The 18,126-nt window shown below is 40.4% G+C and overlaps 1 protein-coding gene across 7 annotated transcripts in view; it reads left to right on the plus strand.

Annotated features, from left to right (window-relative positions):
- The window catches only part of DGKD (diacylglycerol kinase delta), an 85,683-nt gene that overhangs the window by 55,544 nt on the left and 12,013 nt on the right, over positions 1-18,126 (plus strand). For 6 of the 7 annotated variants that reach the window (XM_089509522.1, XM_089509524.1, XM_089509527.1 and 3 more), the window contains 11 exons: positions 107-201; positions 291-390; positions 499-772; positions 2,333-2,494; positions 4,670-4,798; positions 6,617-6,713; positions 10,041-10,151; positions 10,496-10,592; positions 12,047-12,154; positions 15,626-15,739; positions 16,131-16,265. In XM_089509522.1, the coding sequence (XP_089365648.1) occupies positions 107-201; positions 291-390; positions 499-772; positions 2,333-2,494; positions 4,670-4,798; positions 6,617-6,713; positions 10,041-10,151; positions 10,496-10,592; positions 12,047-12,154; positions 15,626-15,739; positions 16,131-16,265 (1,422 nt within the window). The remainder of the gene's footprint in view (positions 1-106; positions 202-290; positions 391-498; positions 773-2,332; positions 2,495-4,669; positions 4,799-6,616; positions 6,714-10,040; positions 10,152-10,495; positions 10,593-12,046; positions 12,155-15,625; positions 15,740-16,130; positions 16,266-18,126) is intronic. The other variant, XM_089509525.1, reaches the window with a different exon arrangement.

The raw sequence follows: 18,126 nt of genomic DNA on the forward strand, positions 1-18,126 counted from the left end.
TTATGTGAAGCAAAACCAACAACAAAACATATATTGATCAGTGTTGATCCTTGGCTCTGTTACTGTAGAAAAAGTAATACAATCATGTACATCTGAACATTACAAGGTGCAGCAGATTCTCTTCTATGAAGACTCTGTGGCTGCTCATTTATCCAAAATCTTGACATCTGACCAACATTCGGTGGTCATCTCTTCAGCCAAGTAAGTACCTGAGAAGGGAGGTTAAATGCAGAATCTGGGTAGATTGTGAGTTGTAGGCAAAATACTCTTACTTATCTTGTTTTGTTTAGGGTGCTCTGTGAGACTGTGAAGGATTTTGTGGCTCGAGTAGGGAAAGCCTATGAGAGAGCACCAGAAAGTTCTGAGGAATCAGAAGTCATGGCAACAAAGGTATTTAGAAAAGGGGAGATTCAGATCTCTCTCTCGATCTCAGTCTCTCTCACGTGTGCACATACATGTTGTGCAGTTACTATCAACCTCTGTGCTTAATTCTTTTAGTGCTCTGTTTTGAAAGAGAAACTGGACTCTCTTTTGAAGACACTGAATGAGGAATCTCAAGCTTCATCATCTTTGCCAAATCCACCTCCTACCATTGCAGAAGAAACAGAAGACGGTGATGGTTCTGGCAGTGCATGTGATTCTTCGAGTGAGCGTTCTGTAGGGTCTTCATGCACTACGCGTCCTCAAATATTTCGACCACGTGAACAATTAATGTTGAGAGCCAACAGTTTAAAAAAAGCCATTCGTCAGATTATAGAGCATGCAGAAAAAGGTAAAATCTGGAAAATCCTAAGTGGACATCTAACTCTGTCTGGAAGGGAAGGAAATGTGTTTCCTTACTATGAAGACAATAAAGGACTGAAATGTTGCATTTTTAAAATAGCCTATATAAATTATACATTTTTTTCCAAAATAAGGAAAATGATCTATAGAGGCTGTGGAGATGTATCTGCTGTATTATCTCAAATAAGCTAAATTACTTTGATGAGAGACAGCAATAATACTGAAACAAACAGCATTTGTAGTTCTCTAAAAATAATCAAATCAGATAACTAATTACAGTTGAAACCACATCATATATATGATAAAGAAGCACATAGTGCCCTAAAATGTACTGTGAGCTTCTGTAGGTGACTGATAACCCACTTTATCAAATACTAGAAAGTTTATCCAGAATTTCACATGTATATGAAGAGAACATTGTTGGGGTGGGATTGCAGACCAGTGAGGTCAAGCAAAACTTTTACTGAACCATAGCTTTGCCACAGACAAAAATAGCAGCCCTTTTGGAAATTTGATTGCAGCAGACTAAAATGGCTGACTGGAAATTATAATATATACAACAGTTTCATAAAATCAGTTTTAAGGAGAATAAAAAGATCTTTAGAGCTCATATAAATGACCTGTAATGCTGAGGGTTGATGTATCTCCATTGGGACTAATATTCTGAAATAGAGTTGAAGGGACAGATTGCATGTTTCAGTTCTTCTAAGAATTCTTGGATATGTATAGCATTTGAATCTGGCCTCTTACAAATATTTAACGGTTAATTTCCAAATAAATAATAGTCCTTTCTTTTTTAGATTTATCTGAATTTAGGTATTTGCTGAATTATTATGAGATCAAGTTCACATGCTTTTTCCATTATCACAGAGAAGTTTAATAAATCCTTTTGTTTATTTAGTAGTCATTATTTGGTTCCAGTTATTAGTATCCTTTGGTTACCAATTTACAGGTAATATTTCTTCCAAATAAGGGAAGACCTTTTGTAAATGTAAGCTCTCATGAGAAATATATCCTCCGAAAGCAACACAGTGCAGTTTGAGAAGAGTTTTTGTAGTATTTTTTCACATTAACTGATGTAACTAAAACAATTTTGAGGTTCGTTAACTTTATTTTCAAACAAGAATGCAAGTGTGAACATAAACTACAAGAGGAATGAACATGCCACCAAAAATGTTATAAAGAGTGTTTTTAGGCTGGTAGTAACTGAGTGTTTAGACTTCTGTCATTATAACAATCCGGAAGTTCCACTGGGCATTGAAACGAAGTAGATCATTAAACACTTTAATCATAACCTAGGTTGCAGATAGTCTCTTTTTACTCTTCATATAACTGCATAATACTTGCGGAAATATGCAAGTTCTCAGTCTTGTCTTGTTGTCACTTCCTTAAACAATGTGAAGTGAACAATGGTTGATGTTTTTCCATTTACAGAATCTGGGGAAACTATTTGATTTATGACAAAAACGTAATTGTGTTGTTGCTCATCAGTTACCCTTTTCTCCCAGTGGAGATGTAAGTCTCATACTGTCACTGTTTTATTGTTTAGCTGTAGATGAGCAGAACGCTCAAACTCAAGAGCAGGAGAGCTTTCTCCTAGGTCTCTCCAACACTGAAGAGGGGAAGGATCTAAGGAACGAAAATAAAATTTCCTTACAGTCTTCACATGCTGGCAATTATGGATTTCCAAAAGGGAGAAGCCATCGGAAAGGTAAAACTATGTATAGCCTAGATATTTTAGGTCTTTTAAAGACATGTTGTCTATCTTGCTAGAGCCTACTTATGTGTGGATCTCTGTGGCATGGAGATAGGGAGTTGTGTTCCTTCCACCACCAGATGAGCCGTTAAGAATGTAGATTGTAGAAGCTGAGATATGACATGAAAAGTGCAGCTATTATTCTATCTGGTTTGCCAAAGCTACTAGCTTGGTTCCACAGTATGTCAATGATTTTGCTGGCATAAAGATTTGGACTATGACTCTGGAGATCAGGGTTCAATCCCCAGCTCAGCCATGAAACCACTGGGTGACCTTGGACAAGTCACATGCTCTCAGCCTCAGGAGAAGACAATGACAAAACATCCTCTGAACAAATCTTGCCAAGAAAACCCCATCATAGGTTCACCTTCAGAAATTTCTTGAAGGCATACAACAACCACCAATGTACAGTGAGCCCGCGCCATACGCAGGCTCATTATAGGCGGCTTTCAGCTTAGTAACAATAGGGCTTGAGCATATACGCTTTTTGCTTTACGTGTGGGGGGGGTCTGGAACAGATCCCCCGCATAAAGCGAGGGCCGACTGTACTACTAACATGGACCAACTGTATATATAACTACTAATATAGTTAGTAGTTCCTGCTTAATATCTCTGCTATACATCGTTGCTCAGTCCCTGGCAGCAGTCTTGTCAGTCCCTCCAAATGCTCCCACCCCTTGTTCCACCTCATTTTGCTTGAATCCCTTCTTTGCTCAACCCCTTTCGACATAAATTCAAACACATCTATCACTCCTTCCTGAAAAGTTAATAAGTTGTTTTTAAAAAAATCTTTTTTTTAAGATGGCAGTTCTCTCCCAAACTATACATTTCTGTCCTGTGCTTTGGTTGCTCTCTATTTACCTCAAAAACAGCAGTAAATATTAAAAAATTACTCCTTTTTTTCTCATGGCTGCCCAATCAGAAACAGCCCAGTCTTGGAAAACTGGAGAACCTAAGCTTGATAAACGGTGGAAAAGAAGGTGGGACACTTGGCTGTTAGAAAAACTTTCATATAATATAAAAGCCTGTAATGGACATATGAAAGATAACAAGTTTTATGAGGACTGGCAACTCTTTATTGATTACATTAACAAAACATTGCACACCTAAGCCTCAATGTTGTAAAGTTGACTTTTGGAAAGATACCATACATCTCAGTTCTCAATCCATTGATAATCAAGCAAACTGGAAATTGATCATAAGATTTAGATATTAACTTTATATTTGTTTTATTTCTGATCAGCATAACAGAAAAAATGTGACTGTGTTTCTCAACTCATGTCCTTTGCCTATGTTTACTTGCTTCATGTAATGGATTTGTTCTTTTTTCCTGTTAAGAAAATTTCTTAACTAAAAAAAAGTTCTTTTTTTTAAAAAAAAAATGCTGTCCCCAACTGGTCCCACATACCTGAATGTGACCCCCTGGTCCGCTCACCCCTGACATAGGTGAACTTTCACAGTTTTTGTGCTGCTTCTTCATTAGATAATCTCAGCTATAAATTCAGCTTATAGTTGTGGTTGTGACCGTAGGCTCAGGAACTGGTGAAAGTAGTTTTTAGACTACCGACTTCACAGCATATAGTTGGCCCGCCTTTTATGTGGGCTTGCCTTTTGTGGACTTGAGCTTACAGGAAGGCAATCCCCGATAGAAACAATGGGGCATGTGCCTGTAGAGCAAAAAAAGCTGTTTAATTACAGAAGGCAGAAACAATAGGTAATTGTAGATCAACCACTCTGCAAAAGTTGCAGAGCTGAAGTTTTGGGTATCAACAGCCTTTATTTAGTTTTTGATAGATACTCCTTCTCTCCTAGATAATTTTTTATTGAAAAAAACGGAAGAGTGTTGCTCTGGCAGCAAGAAATCGTGATACAGGGGAACAGTAGCTGCTTCCAAATATTTGTCAGAGATTTCAATACCATGTGCATTTTGAGCTACTAGTTCTTTATTGTGGACATCTGTACACTAGTCAAAAACTGCAATATGGAAGCTCATAAATAGTCTTCCATAATGAAGATTAAGCAATTTAAATATTGTTGTGGGATTATTTGTAACTCACAGTATGTTCTCCACAATATGGGACCCGTACTACATTTTAGTAACATATCTGTGGCTTACATTGTGTTTTATAGTGATCAAGTCTCCTTGTGAAAGATTAATAAATAAAGGAAGTTTGTCAGTGGGAAGCTCTGCCTCTCTTCCTCCCCAGACAGGAAACCGGGACAATCTACCAATGCTAAATGCAAAGATCATCTATCCCAGTGAGTGCAATCCAACTCTTTCCACTTGACCAAACCAGGGATAGCATTCTCTTGTGCTGGAGTCATAGCATCATTTCTGTAATTAATACAAATAACTGACCTTCCACATAGGAGATGAATCCATTCATAGGCAGCACTTCATTGATCTTGAATAGGGAAAACCATAAAAGCTAGGTGTCTGAAAGCAAAGTATGACCACTCACAGTTTCCTTCTTTAGAACAGTAAACTTTGGGAAAGGATAGAACAATACTTCAGGTATTTATCACACTGTATGTAGCAGGCATATTAGTATATTTGGGTTTTATTATTTCTTTCTGCTGTTTTCCCAGCCCTGGGATTCAAGCCAGTTTATAAATATTAAAACAGATACAGATAAAAGTTCACATTACATCTGTTGTCTAGGGGAAATTAAATAAAACAAAACCAGTGTCCTCAGAATTTAGGTGAGTCAGAATCAAGAATGAAAGGCTGAAGCTGAAAGCCCAGAAGGAGCAGCCTCTGGCTGTTTTGGCCCCGATTATACTTGGACTGCGGTGACCATACAGCCCACTTCCAAAGCGGATTGCTGCCTCAGTCCCACACAGGCTGCTGGCAGGAGCAGATTAAATTTGCTTCTTTTGTAGCTGGCTTTTCCTGGCTTGGCACAGCCTCGGTGCAGGTTCCGGCCACTTTCGGGGGGGGGGGGGTCATGTAAACGCCACGGCCTAAAGCAGCCAGAAGCCACCTTATTGGCCTGTGCATTTTGGACTGAACTCAGTTCATTCCTGGTCCTGTTGGTTTCTCAGACATTTTAGGTTCTGCTTACATTTGTCAGTTTTAAATAACTGTTTCATTGATTAAGTAACCCAGCTCTTGTTCAAAATCAATTTAGTTAACTTTTTTCTAGTCAAAAATTAGTCTTCCTGATATTAATACATGTGTAGTAAACATTAGAAAACAAACAAGTTTTTGATACCACTTTTTAAATCAAATATCCGTTTTGATATAACATTGAGACCTAATTTCATAATGTACATGTTTTAAATCGCAGAAGAGAATTACTGCTTACATATTCTCTTTGGGCCATGTGTACTTGGTCACATTTCCAAATCAGTTCTGAGGCTGTCCTATCCTTGATATTGTTAGAGTTGGGAGACTAAATACGTCCCAGTACAAGAGAAGAACCTTGTACTTGTATCTTCCATCTTTCTAATGTAACTGGATATAAAGTTAAATGAGAATTTGCTTGTAACATACATGTTCTACTCTGGGAAGGATGTTATTGAAATATGCTATGATAAGTGACAAAAATAATTCCTTCAAAACTGTTATTTGCATTTGGAGAAAATAAAGTTATTAGTATTACAGTAGTAGGAAAAAGATTAAATTCCTCCCCACACCTCCCCATCTGCTGTGATCCTGGTAATTATCCATCCTCACAATAGGATGAGCTGTTTTAAAATGTATGTTCAGCGCAAAGGGATGTTTAACATCATGTCTACTTTGGCCCTAAATATTATAGAGAGTTCTGTTGCCCCAAATACACAAAAAATTTTGATGACTTTTTTACAGAATTATGTACAAAAGGAATAGGAAAACTTTGCATGTGCTTGAATCTGAATCTGTGTAGGATTTAAGTACTAAGGCTAGAATTTTTGATAGGCCTGAAGTTCTGTTTCTCCCTCATTGTTCAGCATCATTGTTCATGCTCCAGGAGTGACATCCTATTGGTTTTGGAGGTAAAATAGATCCTGTTTTGCCAGTTGGCAATATACTCTGTCCTGTCACACTTTATGAACTCTGTACTATTACCTGTACCTTCTGTATTCTGTTTGCAGATATCCGTGCTGGGCCAACTGGTTCTTTACCTGGAGGTTCTGTTATCAGCCGCTTGTTGATCAATGCAGACCCATTTAACTCTGAACCAGAAAATCTGTGAGTACCCCAATTAGAAAGAGGAAAAGGACCTCCTCATTAGTAACTGTCCAATCAATGGAAGAATCATTTTAAATGCAAGCAAAATATATATCTTGAAGCATAAGGAAGGTCAGGGGGAAAAACCAACTCCCCCTCCCCCCCCCCCCATAGACAATTGCTGCTCAATTGAGATTAGAAGGGGCCTGATGGGCAGTTGTGTCCAACCCTCTGATCAGTGCAGAATCTCCCACTAAACCATCCCTAACAGGTAATTGTACAGCCTCTTTTTGAAGAAGGAGACTGCACCACATCTTTAGGCAATTGGTTCCATTGCCAGACTACGCTTACTATCTAAAATTAAATTAAAATCTACTATCCTGTAACTTCAAAACTGGACCTACACTTTAAGGCAGCAGAGAATAGGTATTCCCTCTCTGTGACAGCCCTTGAGCTATTAACTGTCATCTTTCGGCCTCTGAGGGAGAGAGTAGGCTGGCCCAGTTCCATCAGGGGCTAGCCTGAAGAAGAAGAGCCCTCCCTCCGGTCCATCTGCCTTGGTCCAGGCCTCAGAGGGAGAGAAGAATGCTGGACCTGATTCCCTCCCCCCTCACCATTCCCTTCTCCTTTTGTGTCGTGTCTTTTAGATTGTAAGCCTGTGGGCAGGGAACTGTCTGTTATCCCCTCTATTGTAAACCGCTCGGATTCCCAGTGATTGGGCGGTATATAAATAAAACCTATTATTATTATTATTATTATTATTATTATTATTATTATTATTATTATTTAAAGAGTGCAATCATGTCACCCCTTCAGTCTTCTCTTCACCAACCTGAACATAACCAGCTCCCTCATCTCGCCTCATATGTTTTGTTCTCCATACCACGTATCATCCTTGTTGCCCATGTCTGAACCTGCTCCAGCACAAATATATCCTTCTTAAAGTGAGGCACACAGAACTAAACACTGTACTCCAGGTGTGGATTGAACAATGCAGAATATAGTGGGAGTATTACTACCTTCAACTTGGAAACTATACTTCTATTAATGCAGGCTAAGGTAGCCTTTGCTTTTTTTACTACACCATCATACTATTGGATCATGTTCAGTTTATGATCAACAATAGTGCCAAGAACTTTTTCACATGTAGTACTGCAGCGCACCAATCCTGTACCTCTGCATTTTGTTTTTGTGGCCTAAATGTAGAGTTTTGTATTTGTCTCTACTGAAATTCATTTTTTAATTTTTTTAAATTTCTGCCCATTTTTCTAGTTTATGTATGTCCTTTTGAATTATGTTCCTATCTTCCAATGCGTTAGCCACACCTCCCAGTTTTGTGTCCTCTGCATATTTGATAAGGGTCTCTCCATCCTGTCATTTAAGTCATTGATAAAAATGTTAAAGAATAATTGCGATAAGATAGAACCCAAAGGCACTACATTCAAAATCTCTTTCTACTTTGTAGCACAGCCATTTATGATGATCTTTGAGCACCATTTTCCAACTGGCTATGGATCCATCTGACAGTGTACCCATCTATTCCACATTTAATTAGTTTGCTGATCAAAACATTATCGGGTTCTTATCAACTGTGTTACTGAAATCCAGATAAATGACATCCACAATATTGCCACCATCCACTAAATCAGGGGTAGGCAACCTTTTTGAGCCGGGGGCCGGGTTGCTGTCCCTCGGACAACTGGGGGGCCGAAGCCGGGGGGGTGGAGCCACACATGGGGGGTGGAGCTTCTACCCTCTGGGGCGGAGCCGCATGCCAGGGCAGAGCTTCCACTATCCAGGGGCGGAGCCATGTGTCAGGGGCGGAGTTTCCACCCTCCGGGGGGCGGAGCCGCATAATAATAATATTTGCAAGAAGCTACTAGGCAATGCCATAACACAGGAAAAATGCATGCATACTGTCTCAACCCAGAAAAGAGCAAGCAAGTCCATGTGGGGGGATTTTGCAAAGAGAATACCAAAGGATAACAACAATAATAATAGCAATATTTGCAAGAATGGAAGCGACTAGGCAAGGCCACAAAACAGCAAAAAACGCATGCCACTGTCTCAAACTACTTTCTTTCTCTCCCTTCCTCCCTCCCTCTCACTCCCACCCTCCCATTCTCTCTCTCTCTCTCTCCTCCCCTCCCTCCCTCTCCTCTCCCTCCCACCCTTTCTCTCTCTCTCTCCTCCCCTCCATCCCTCTCCTCTCCTTCCCACCCTTTCTCTCTCCTCCCCTCCCTCCCTCCCTCTCTCCTCTCCCTCCCACCCTTTTTCTCTCTCTTCTCCCCTCCCTCCCTCTCTCTCCTCTCCCTCCCACCCTCTCTCTCTCTCTCTCTCCTCCTCTCCCTCCCTCCCCCTCTCTCTCTGCCTCCTCCTCCTTCCCTCCCGCCCCTCCATTTATAGGAGGGAGGAGGGAGGGCGGAGCCAGGAGGGAGGTGGGCGGAGCCAGGAGGGAGGTGGGCGGTGCCCATTGGAAGGCCCGCTGCGGCCTCCGGAGCCCTGTTTCAGGGCTCCGGAGGCCGCAGCGGGCCTCCTAATGGGGCGCTGCCATTTTGCCCTTCAAAATAGTGGCGAAGTCTTGTGCAACCTTTATGGTCGCGCGAGACTTCGCCGCCATTTTGAAGGACAAAATGGCGTCCGGAGCAGCCGAAATCGGCGGCGATTTCAGCAGCAGGAGGGACCGGGGGCCGGCGGAAAGGCGCCTGTGGGCTGCATCCGGCCCGCGGGCCGGAGGTTTCCGACCCCTGCACTAAATGATTGACTTGATCAAAAAAAGATAGAAGATAAGTTTGGCAGGATTTGTTCTTGACAAACCTTGAGCATAATTCTTTCAAAGTGATATTACAACAATCAGAAGAATCACAATAGAATTTCAGCATCTATCCATCCCTGAGTATAGATTTATGGCTAAAAAATTGGTATTCTGTGATTGTCATAGAGCTGGGGCAGTTGCATTCTCTCCAGATACATTATGGCAGTTCCTATTAGCATGCCTGTCTTGTCTTGTGCCTCTTTCAGTGTTCTATAAGTTATCATCATTCACCTTATTTTAGTTTATTGTCTCCTCTTATTGATTCCTTTCCTATCTTGTTTTTATTTTGTTTCTGTTTTGACCTTATTCTTGTCTCTTAGTCTTTTCCTTTATATAAAAGAGAGGCATAATATTACACCATTTCTTGACATTCTTCATTTCTAGTACATGGATAACAGCTCATGCATGTACAGTGAATGTATTAGGGAGGTGTTTCAGGTAGATTTACAGGTAAGGGCATGGCAGAGGGGATACTGAAATATTTTATCACACTAAAACAAAATGTTATGTGTGGTTTTTTTATGCTTTTACAGTGATTATTATGTAGAAAAATGTGTGATGAATAACTATTTTGGAATTGGATTGGATGCAAAGATCTCTTTAGACTTCAACAACAAGCGTGATGAGCACCCAGAAAAGTGCAGGTAAATTAATAATTTGAAACTCCTGTTTTAGAACATTTAAAAACCTGTTGCTTCTTGTGACACATACAATTTAAAATCTACGAAACAGCCATAAATCTACTAAAGATATCATTTCTTACGTGTGTGTCATCATCTTGATACAACCAAGTGTTAGTGCATGGCCAAGAACAAATCCCAGCATACCGAATAATTTAATACCTTTATTAATTCTTGCCTCAGGGAGATTGTGGGATATATTTTAATAGCCTGATTGAGCCTGAAAAATTGTTCTGAATGCCATAATATCAACTGCAGTATGGTTTGTGATCCATGGGATAATTTGATCTTTCACTTTTCCTTACCAGAAGTCGTACAAAAAACATGATGTGGTATGGAGTTCTTGGGACAAAAGAGCTGCTACACAGAACCTACAAAAACTTAGAACAGAAAGTTTTGCTAGAGGTAATGTATCCTAGCATGGCCCCTATATTGTCAAATGGTAAGAAATATGTCATATATTTCAATAGATGTTCAGTAGAAAGAGTGAGGAGAGAGAAGTATGTAAGCCTGTTGCTTTGCTTATGACCTTTCCAACTCATTCATAATGTTATACTATGGGTTAGCATGATGTGCAATCCTGAATTTAGCTGAAAAAGAAGTCATAAGATTGCATGCTTCTAACTTATCCATCTCTGTTTTTTGGGAGACACAGCCTTCTTTTATTAAACCACACACAGTCATAACATCCAGATGCAATTTAATGTCAATTGACTAGTCAGAATCTTCAGTTGACTTCAAATTATGATTCAAGATTTGGGTTTGGAAGTTGACATTAAGCCACAGTTCCCCATTTTAGGGTGTAATACACTATAAAATGTATCACAATGTGGTTTAATTAAATCAGGACACAAATAATAAGAAATACCGGAGGGATCATGTGATTCTGTCAGTCATTCCTGTCTAATAATCTATAGTTTATTAAACTAAAAAGTGTGTATTTCAAAGCATATACACACAGATTTCACAGGTGGTGCACAATTGAAAAAGAGGGACATATACCTGTAAACAGAGATCTTTTGAGAAACATAGTGTGAATGCATTTAAATTAATTCTAAATCATTTTAGTTACATGCATGTGCTTTAGTGATCCCTGTTTTCCCTCCTACATGGATACAAAAGGGAATATGTCAGGATCACCTTTCATTTTAATCAAGATCTGGTGTGTCAGACCAGGAATCGTGGTTGGAATCAAACCATCATACATAGGATGGTACACTTTTAGGTTATTTAACAGTTGACTAGAACTTATTTTAAAACCACAAAAAGGCCAGACTCATGCAGTGCTTTTTAAAGGAAGGTTTTCTATTTTCTTAGCACAAGTATTACAGTAGTTTGTCCAAATAAATCCTCTTCTGATTGCACTTGGAGAAAAGCCATCTATTGTACACTGAAATATGTGTTGTTATTCTTTAAGAAAAGGATCTTTGTTCTTGTTTTAAGTTCCTTATATAAAATAAGTTTTTTTAAAAAACAGGGTTTCTTTTGGGGGGGCTAACTTCTCCACTGTAATTGTGAGTACACTTGTCCCTCCACATTTGCTGACTCAGGGGCACAGGAGCCCCGTGAATGTGGAAAAAGAGCAAATAACAAAAACATTCTGTTTTTACCTTCGAGAACACCTCTCTAGGTCCTCAGCATGCCCCATCCTGGTTGGTCAAAACCCAGCACAGCTTTTCACATAGTACTTCTTCTATCATGTTTGTGATCAAGGAGTTTGTGAAGTTAGATGGCAAAATCTATAAGTAAACACTGGACAGCTGTTTCATTTCACTCGCATTTTGAAAATAGGCTAACCTAATGAGTTTTTGAACATGTGGATTGTTTATGCATTATGAAATCATCTGTATATTTTGCAGTGTGATGGGCGTCCAATCCCTTTACCCAGTCTTCAGGGAATTGCTGTTCTCAACATCCCTAGCTATGCTGGAGGCACCAACTTTTGGGGAGGCACTAAAGAAGATGATGTAAGTATTTCTCAAATTTGCCAGTTGAAGATGGCGGTTTAGAGTTTCTAAAAAGAGAATAGAAAAGAAAAAAGTCTTAAAAGCACTGTTGCTCTTTAGCTCCAAGCTTCAAGTACCCAATGAGTATATAGAATATTGTGATGAATCTTGTATATCCAGTTTTTTCCCAGCAGAGAGGGTCCTGTCCTCCTGTAATCTGGGTTTAGCTCCTCCTATTTGCTCCTGTAGGCAGGGACAATAAACAAAAGACCAGCCCCTATATAGGGAGGAGCTAGCCCCCCTGAGCCTCAGTCTTGTTCCTGCCTAAGCTCCTAGCAGGATGTTCTCTTCGAGCCAGCGAAGTTTTTCCTTTCCTCGAAAGTGGTTTGAGATTTTCTTGGCCCTTCTCCTCTCTCCTGCCTTTCCCCCCTTCCTTGGTGGTGGCTATGGCAGAGGACCCTGAGAGCATGGGTGAAGGGCCATCCTTAACCCAGGCTTCCCTAGCTCAGGGTCTGCCAGCTCAACAGAGGGAGCTGGCTTCAGAGGGAGACCCATTGGGAGGTGTCTGCTGTTGCTCTGCAGCTTCTTTACTACAGCCTTGGAAGCATGAAGAAGACTTAAAATGGCAAGGGCTCCCAGGATTGGAGAAAGGTCTTGGCTTTGCCAATGACTCTCCCTCTCCTCCAAAGCTGCCCCCTTTCATGGTGGGAGCACAGGAGATCTCTGCAAACAGCATTGCAGCACATGGGAGCCGTGGGAAGAGATGGTGAGAGGTTTTGAACATCAACAGCTTGAAAATGTTCAAAAAATATATAAATTTCAAAAAGCAAATCTTGATTTTTCCATTTGATGTAAGGGACACCATTTTACTATCCGTTGTATTTAATGGAACTTGAACATCCATGGATTTTGGTATCCATGGGGGCCCTGGAACCATACCCCAGCAGATAACAAGGGCCCACCATACTTGAATTCTTTTTAGCTAATGCAGCAGTGTTGCCTTAAGAACAAAAATAATTCAGTGAGCAACTACTGCTGCAGTAGATATTTTATGTACATGAATAATTACTAAGATAGAAATTAAATCAAGATATCAAAATTAAAAAATGGGATATTGCCATCTGGCAGATATATCTGGCAGATAGCGACTGCCTGCCTTCTGTCTGCTAGAAGACATATCTTCCCTGCCTTTGACATCCTTGCATCCTTATCTGAATATGGACTTTGCACCACTATCTTAATATGGATGAGTGTGGGTCAGCATTGCCCATCTAGATTTGTTTGGATTACCACTCTAATATTGATTGGTAATGATGGGAGTTATATTCTTCTACGACGGGTACGAAGACTATGACAGATATCAAAGTTAGGACAGTTGAGCCAGAGGGAGGGGAGAAGGGACATACTAATTAAATAGATTGCAGCTGTCAAGTCCCACACATTTAGCGCTCTACAAGTCCCACATATTTAGGTTAATAGGGAGCATGACCTGTTAGTATGCTGATTAAATAATCTCAGCCTCCTGTTATCAGTGAGCCTACTTGATTCATTACCACCCTGGGCAGTAATCACATTAGAAAGCACAGAATGTCAGGATGATATTTTTCCCTTCTCCTTAACCTTGGTTTGTTCTAGATATGGGTTTAAGAACAAAAAACAGACATTTGTCTATGATACATTGTGTTCATTCTGTGTCTCATCCAGAAGACATTTCAAGTTAACAGCATTTAAGTTCAGTTGTTGTTGATATTTGGAGATTGAGTTGTTGAAGGAGGCTGCTGTGATTATGAAAGCTGGCTCCCAGAGAAAATAACAGTGTGTACCTTTCTCGATTACTGCTTTCCTGTGCTGGATACTGTTGCACATGATACTTTGGTCATGGCTTTCTTTGGGGCACTGGCAGTTGTAGATGTTATCACTGTAGGATACTAATGTTGTCTGCATTGCTCTTGTTTCTCTGTTAATAATGGATGGCATTCTGATTGCCAGTAGAGAAGTGATAGGCAGTAAATACAGTATTGAATAATGAAAGCATCTTCAGCAGACATGTTTGTATGGCCAGAAACTTATTTAGGTTTTGGAAGGATGTGTTTGAGATATAAATTTGCTGTCTAGTTGTTTTCCATTCCATCTTTCCTACTTTTCTATTCTATTGGCCATGCTCCCTGAGTTCAACATCTGGAATTTGAGTTGCTGAAGGAAGTAGTATATTCTCCTAAGAGGGTAACTCTCTAGTGTATGGAGTTTCACTTAGATTATATCTCCAGCTGTTTTGTCCTGTTTTATGTTGTTTAGGGAATGATCTGTTATATTTCACCAACAGTACTAATGAGAGTGGAGTGTTTGGTATATGCCAACAGTGGTAGCTGTGCTCCCATTGCTTGTGTGTGGTGAAATTGTACCTAAAATAGCTGTAGGCTGTAGGCTACTTAGTGCTTAACTACCTATGTCCTCTGAGTGGCATAAGACTGCTACCACTTCCTGAGAAAGGGAGTTTGTTAAATCAGTACACAATTGTCCTGTTTTAGAGTGAGAGATACCCATTGACTGTACATGTTTGAATACTGTGCACACTTTGGAAAGTGAGATGCAGGATGCTCAGGAGTTACTGTTTGATGCATGTTTGATTCCTCTTGGCTAGTGACACTTCATTTTGCTTATTTGTATGGTAATCCTTGTTTTTGAAACACTAGCTGCCTTGGTAGAGTTGAAGTTCTTGGTGAACGCTTGTGACTGTTCGTACAGATTCTGAGAGAAAAGAACTGTTGTCCCTTTGCCCTTTTCATTGTTTTGTTAACCTTAACTATTTGTTTTGTTTATAAGGTACTGTCCTCCAGAATACCCATACTTGTCTAAATTAGTGGGCAGAGTATTTGATCCAATGCCTACCTGATTTTGTACATGTAAAGATCTTTGTTTTGTTGCTTAAGTTTTGAGAGTCATGGTGCTATGCTTCGATTCACTCCTAAATTAGTTGCAATCCTGTCCTCCAGTTAAGGAAGGTACAACAGTGATGGTTGGAGTCTATTTCTTTATTATTCATGTAGATTTTGTGAAACCAAAAGAGTGCTTAGATGTAAGATAATCCTGGAACTGTTTCTTTTTCAAAGCAACTTTGATCACCAGGATTTTGAAACAAGGAAAGAGAAACAATGGATACTTGGAACATTTACTTTTTACCCTAGATTTCTTCCTCTTTTTCCTTTGTGGGATTTGAAAAATGTCTGCCATACCAATTAGTGGATGAGCATACAAGAGGGAGATGCACCTTCAGGGGGAATGCAATTTATAGTGGAAAACCTTTGGGCAGGGAAAGTCTTATACCACTCAGGTGACATAGGTAGGCAGGAACCAACTCATTTGTTTCTCATTCCAAATTTGTGTTCATACCTTTTTCGAGGAGGGAAAATCCAGTCTCATTACTGAGAAACAAAGGAATCCATTGTAACTAAAGTCAAAAGTAAATTAGGTTGTTGTTCTTGGTTTCTTTAGACATTTACAGCTCCTTCCTTTGATGACAAGATTCTGGAAGTAGTAGCTGTATTTGGCAGCATGCAAATGGCTGTCTCACGAGTGATTAACCTACAGCACCACCGGATTGCCCAGGTACTTCACTTAACCTTCTTAGGCAGCTTACTGTCAATAGACAATTTCAAGCATGATTCGGTTTTCTTTGCAAGGATTGAATTGATATTGACGACTGTATAAAGCTTATAGCTTCTGTTAGCTGTACAGCAGTTGATAAAAGTTTCAGGACATTGGTCAATAGCAGTCAGCATTGATCACTGCTAGTTTCTAAATATTGCTTTGGTCTGAGTAGAAAATAGAGGTTCATACTTCGATTTGTAATGATTGCCCCGTTTCTGATTTGTGCTATAGGGAATATGTTGAGAAAACCATTTGTTGCAGTGCAGCATAAGGAAATGTCAGAGGTAATATATGAAAAGTATACCATATTTTGTTATTTAGAATGTATCTGGTATGTGAATTTCCATAGTGTCGGACAGTGAAGATTGCAATCCTGGGAGATGAGGGAGTTCCTGTGCAAGTTGATGGAGAAGCTTGGATCCAACCCCCAGGATATATTTGGATTGTTCATAAAAATAGGGCACAGACACTAACCAGAGACAGGGTAAGAGGAACCCTTACATGGTATTTTGTGTGTGTCTGTGTCTGTACATACATAAAAGCAGGTATGGGCAGTTTCCTGAAATTGTGAACCACATTGGCCTGCTATTGTGGGTTGATACACTGTCCTGCTAACATTGATGTTTCCAATACTTACTGTATATGGTGAATAAGTCGACCTCATGCATATGAGCCCTGCTGGCGCAGTGGTTAAATGCCTGTACTGCAGCCATTCACTCAAAACCACAAGGTTGCGAGTTCAAGACCAGCAAAAGGGCCCAAGCTCGACTCAGGCTTGCATCCTTCCGAGGTCGCTAAAATGAGTACCCAGACTGTTGGGGGCAAATTAGCTTACTTGCTGTTCACCGCTATGATCTTTGGAATAGCGGTATATAAATAAAACATATTATTATTATTATTATTATTATTATTATTATTATTATTATTAATTATATGCTGAGGGCAGGTTTGGTTGCCAGAATTATGGATTTTGATATTACCTGTTGATAGGTTGAGGCTAAAACTTTGGAACTCAAAAGCTCTAGTATCATCTCAAGGCCAGCTACCCCTGGCTGCCACTTCTGGCATTTTCCTACCTAGGCATTCAAAAAAAGTATTTTGGAACTCCATTCATAAAAAGGGACGATTCCTTTTTTAAAAAAAATATTAAGATACAGTATTAACTCAAATCAAAAAAGGAACCATCTCCTTCTCCGAGTAGAATGTTGAAAAGCAAGAGTTTAGTCCATCCCAAGAGAATCTAAAAGAAGAACTAACTCCCTCTACTCTCTCTTGCTGCTTCTGGTCTTTTTGAATGCCAGGGCAGGAAAATGGCAGTGGCAGCTCTTTGTTATGTCCCTGCCAAAGGGAGAGCAGAAGGGATTAGTGCTTCTTTTTTTAAATAGTAGGCTCTTCCCTGATGAATTCTTCACCAGTGGTTGACTGCAGCCAGCCAGCTTGTCTTTTTGTCCTCCTCCTCTCCACCTTCTTAAGACAAGTGGGTGGACTGCAGACAATCAAGAGTGGGCAAGGATCTCGTCCAAATCTTTATTTTCACAGCTATTGTTTCTTCACTCCCTGCTTCCACATGGAGCAAACTTCACCTGGTGATGCAGGAACTGACTGCTCACTCCCTTTCACCCTCAGCTGGCCTTCCTACCTTCCCAGGCATCTCCTCAGTTGTTACCTTCTCTGTATCCCTCTATCGCAGTTGGTTTTTCATCTTTTGCCTGCCTTCTCTGGTTCCTCTCTGCTGTGGACAAGGTGATCTGGTGGCAGAGAGGAACCAGAAGGGGCAGGGAAAAGACAAGAAACCAGTCTCTCATGCAGCCATGGTGCAGAAGACATCCAGTGGAAATGGTGAGCAAAGGAACAGGAACAGAAGCAAGGAAGATTTAGGGTGGTTTGTCTCCTTTACCTCCTTCTCTCCACCTGTTCTGAGAAGATAAGTAGGTCAGCTGCAGACAACCAAGGGCAGGCAAGGAACTCCCCAAATCTTCCTTATCAACACTGTTTCTTCACTTACAACTTTCTCCAGCTCCTCTTTGCTGCCCAACAACCTGCCTCAAAAGAAACTGCCAGGGATTGGGGGGGGGGGGGGGAATTGCTCCCTTCTAGCTCTCATGGTAAGGACCAAACTTTTCGATCCTGGGACCTCCTCAGTCCATACCAAAATAGTCTGGAAGAAACACACCCACCCCATTTGCTCTCTCCATTGTCCCGGGGAATCCCCAAAAGAAGCTGCCCAGGGTTGTGGGGTACATTGTTTATTTCAGGCTATCCTGGCAAGGACTAAACTTGGACTCTGGGAGCTTAGTCTGTGCTGAAAAAGCCTGAAGAGAGCCCACCCCATTTCCCTTCCCTGC

This window comes from Sceloporus occidentalis, unplaced genomic scaffold, assembly GCF_023333645.1.
Source record: "Sceloporus occidentalis isolate IW3139 unplaced genomic scaffold, rSceOcc1.0.p SCAF_2, whole genome shotgun sequence".
Taxonomy (NCBI): Eukaryota; Metazoa; Chordata; class Lepidosauria; order Squamata; family Phrynosomatidae; genus Sceloporus; species Sceloporus occidentalis.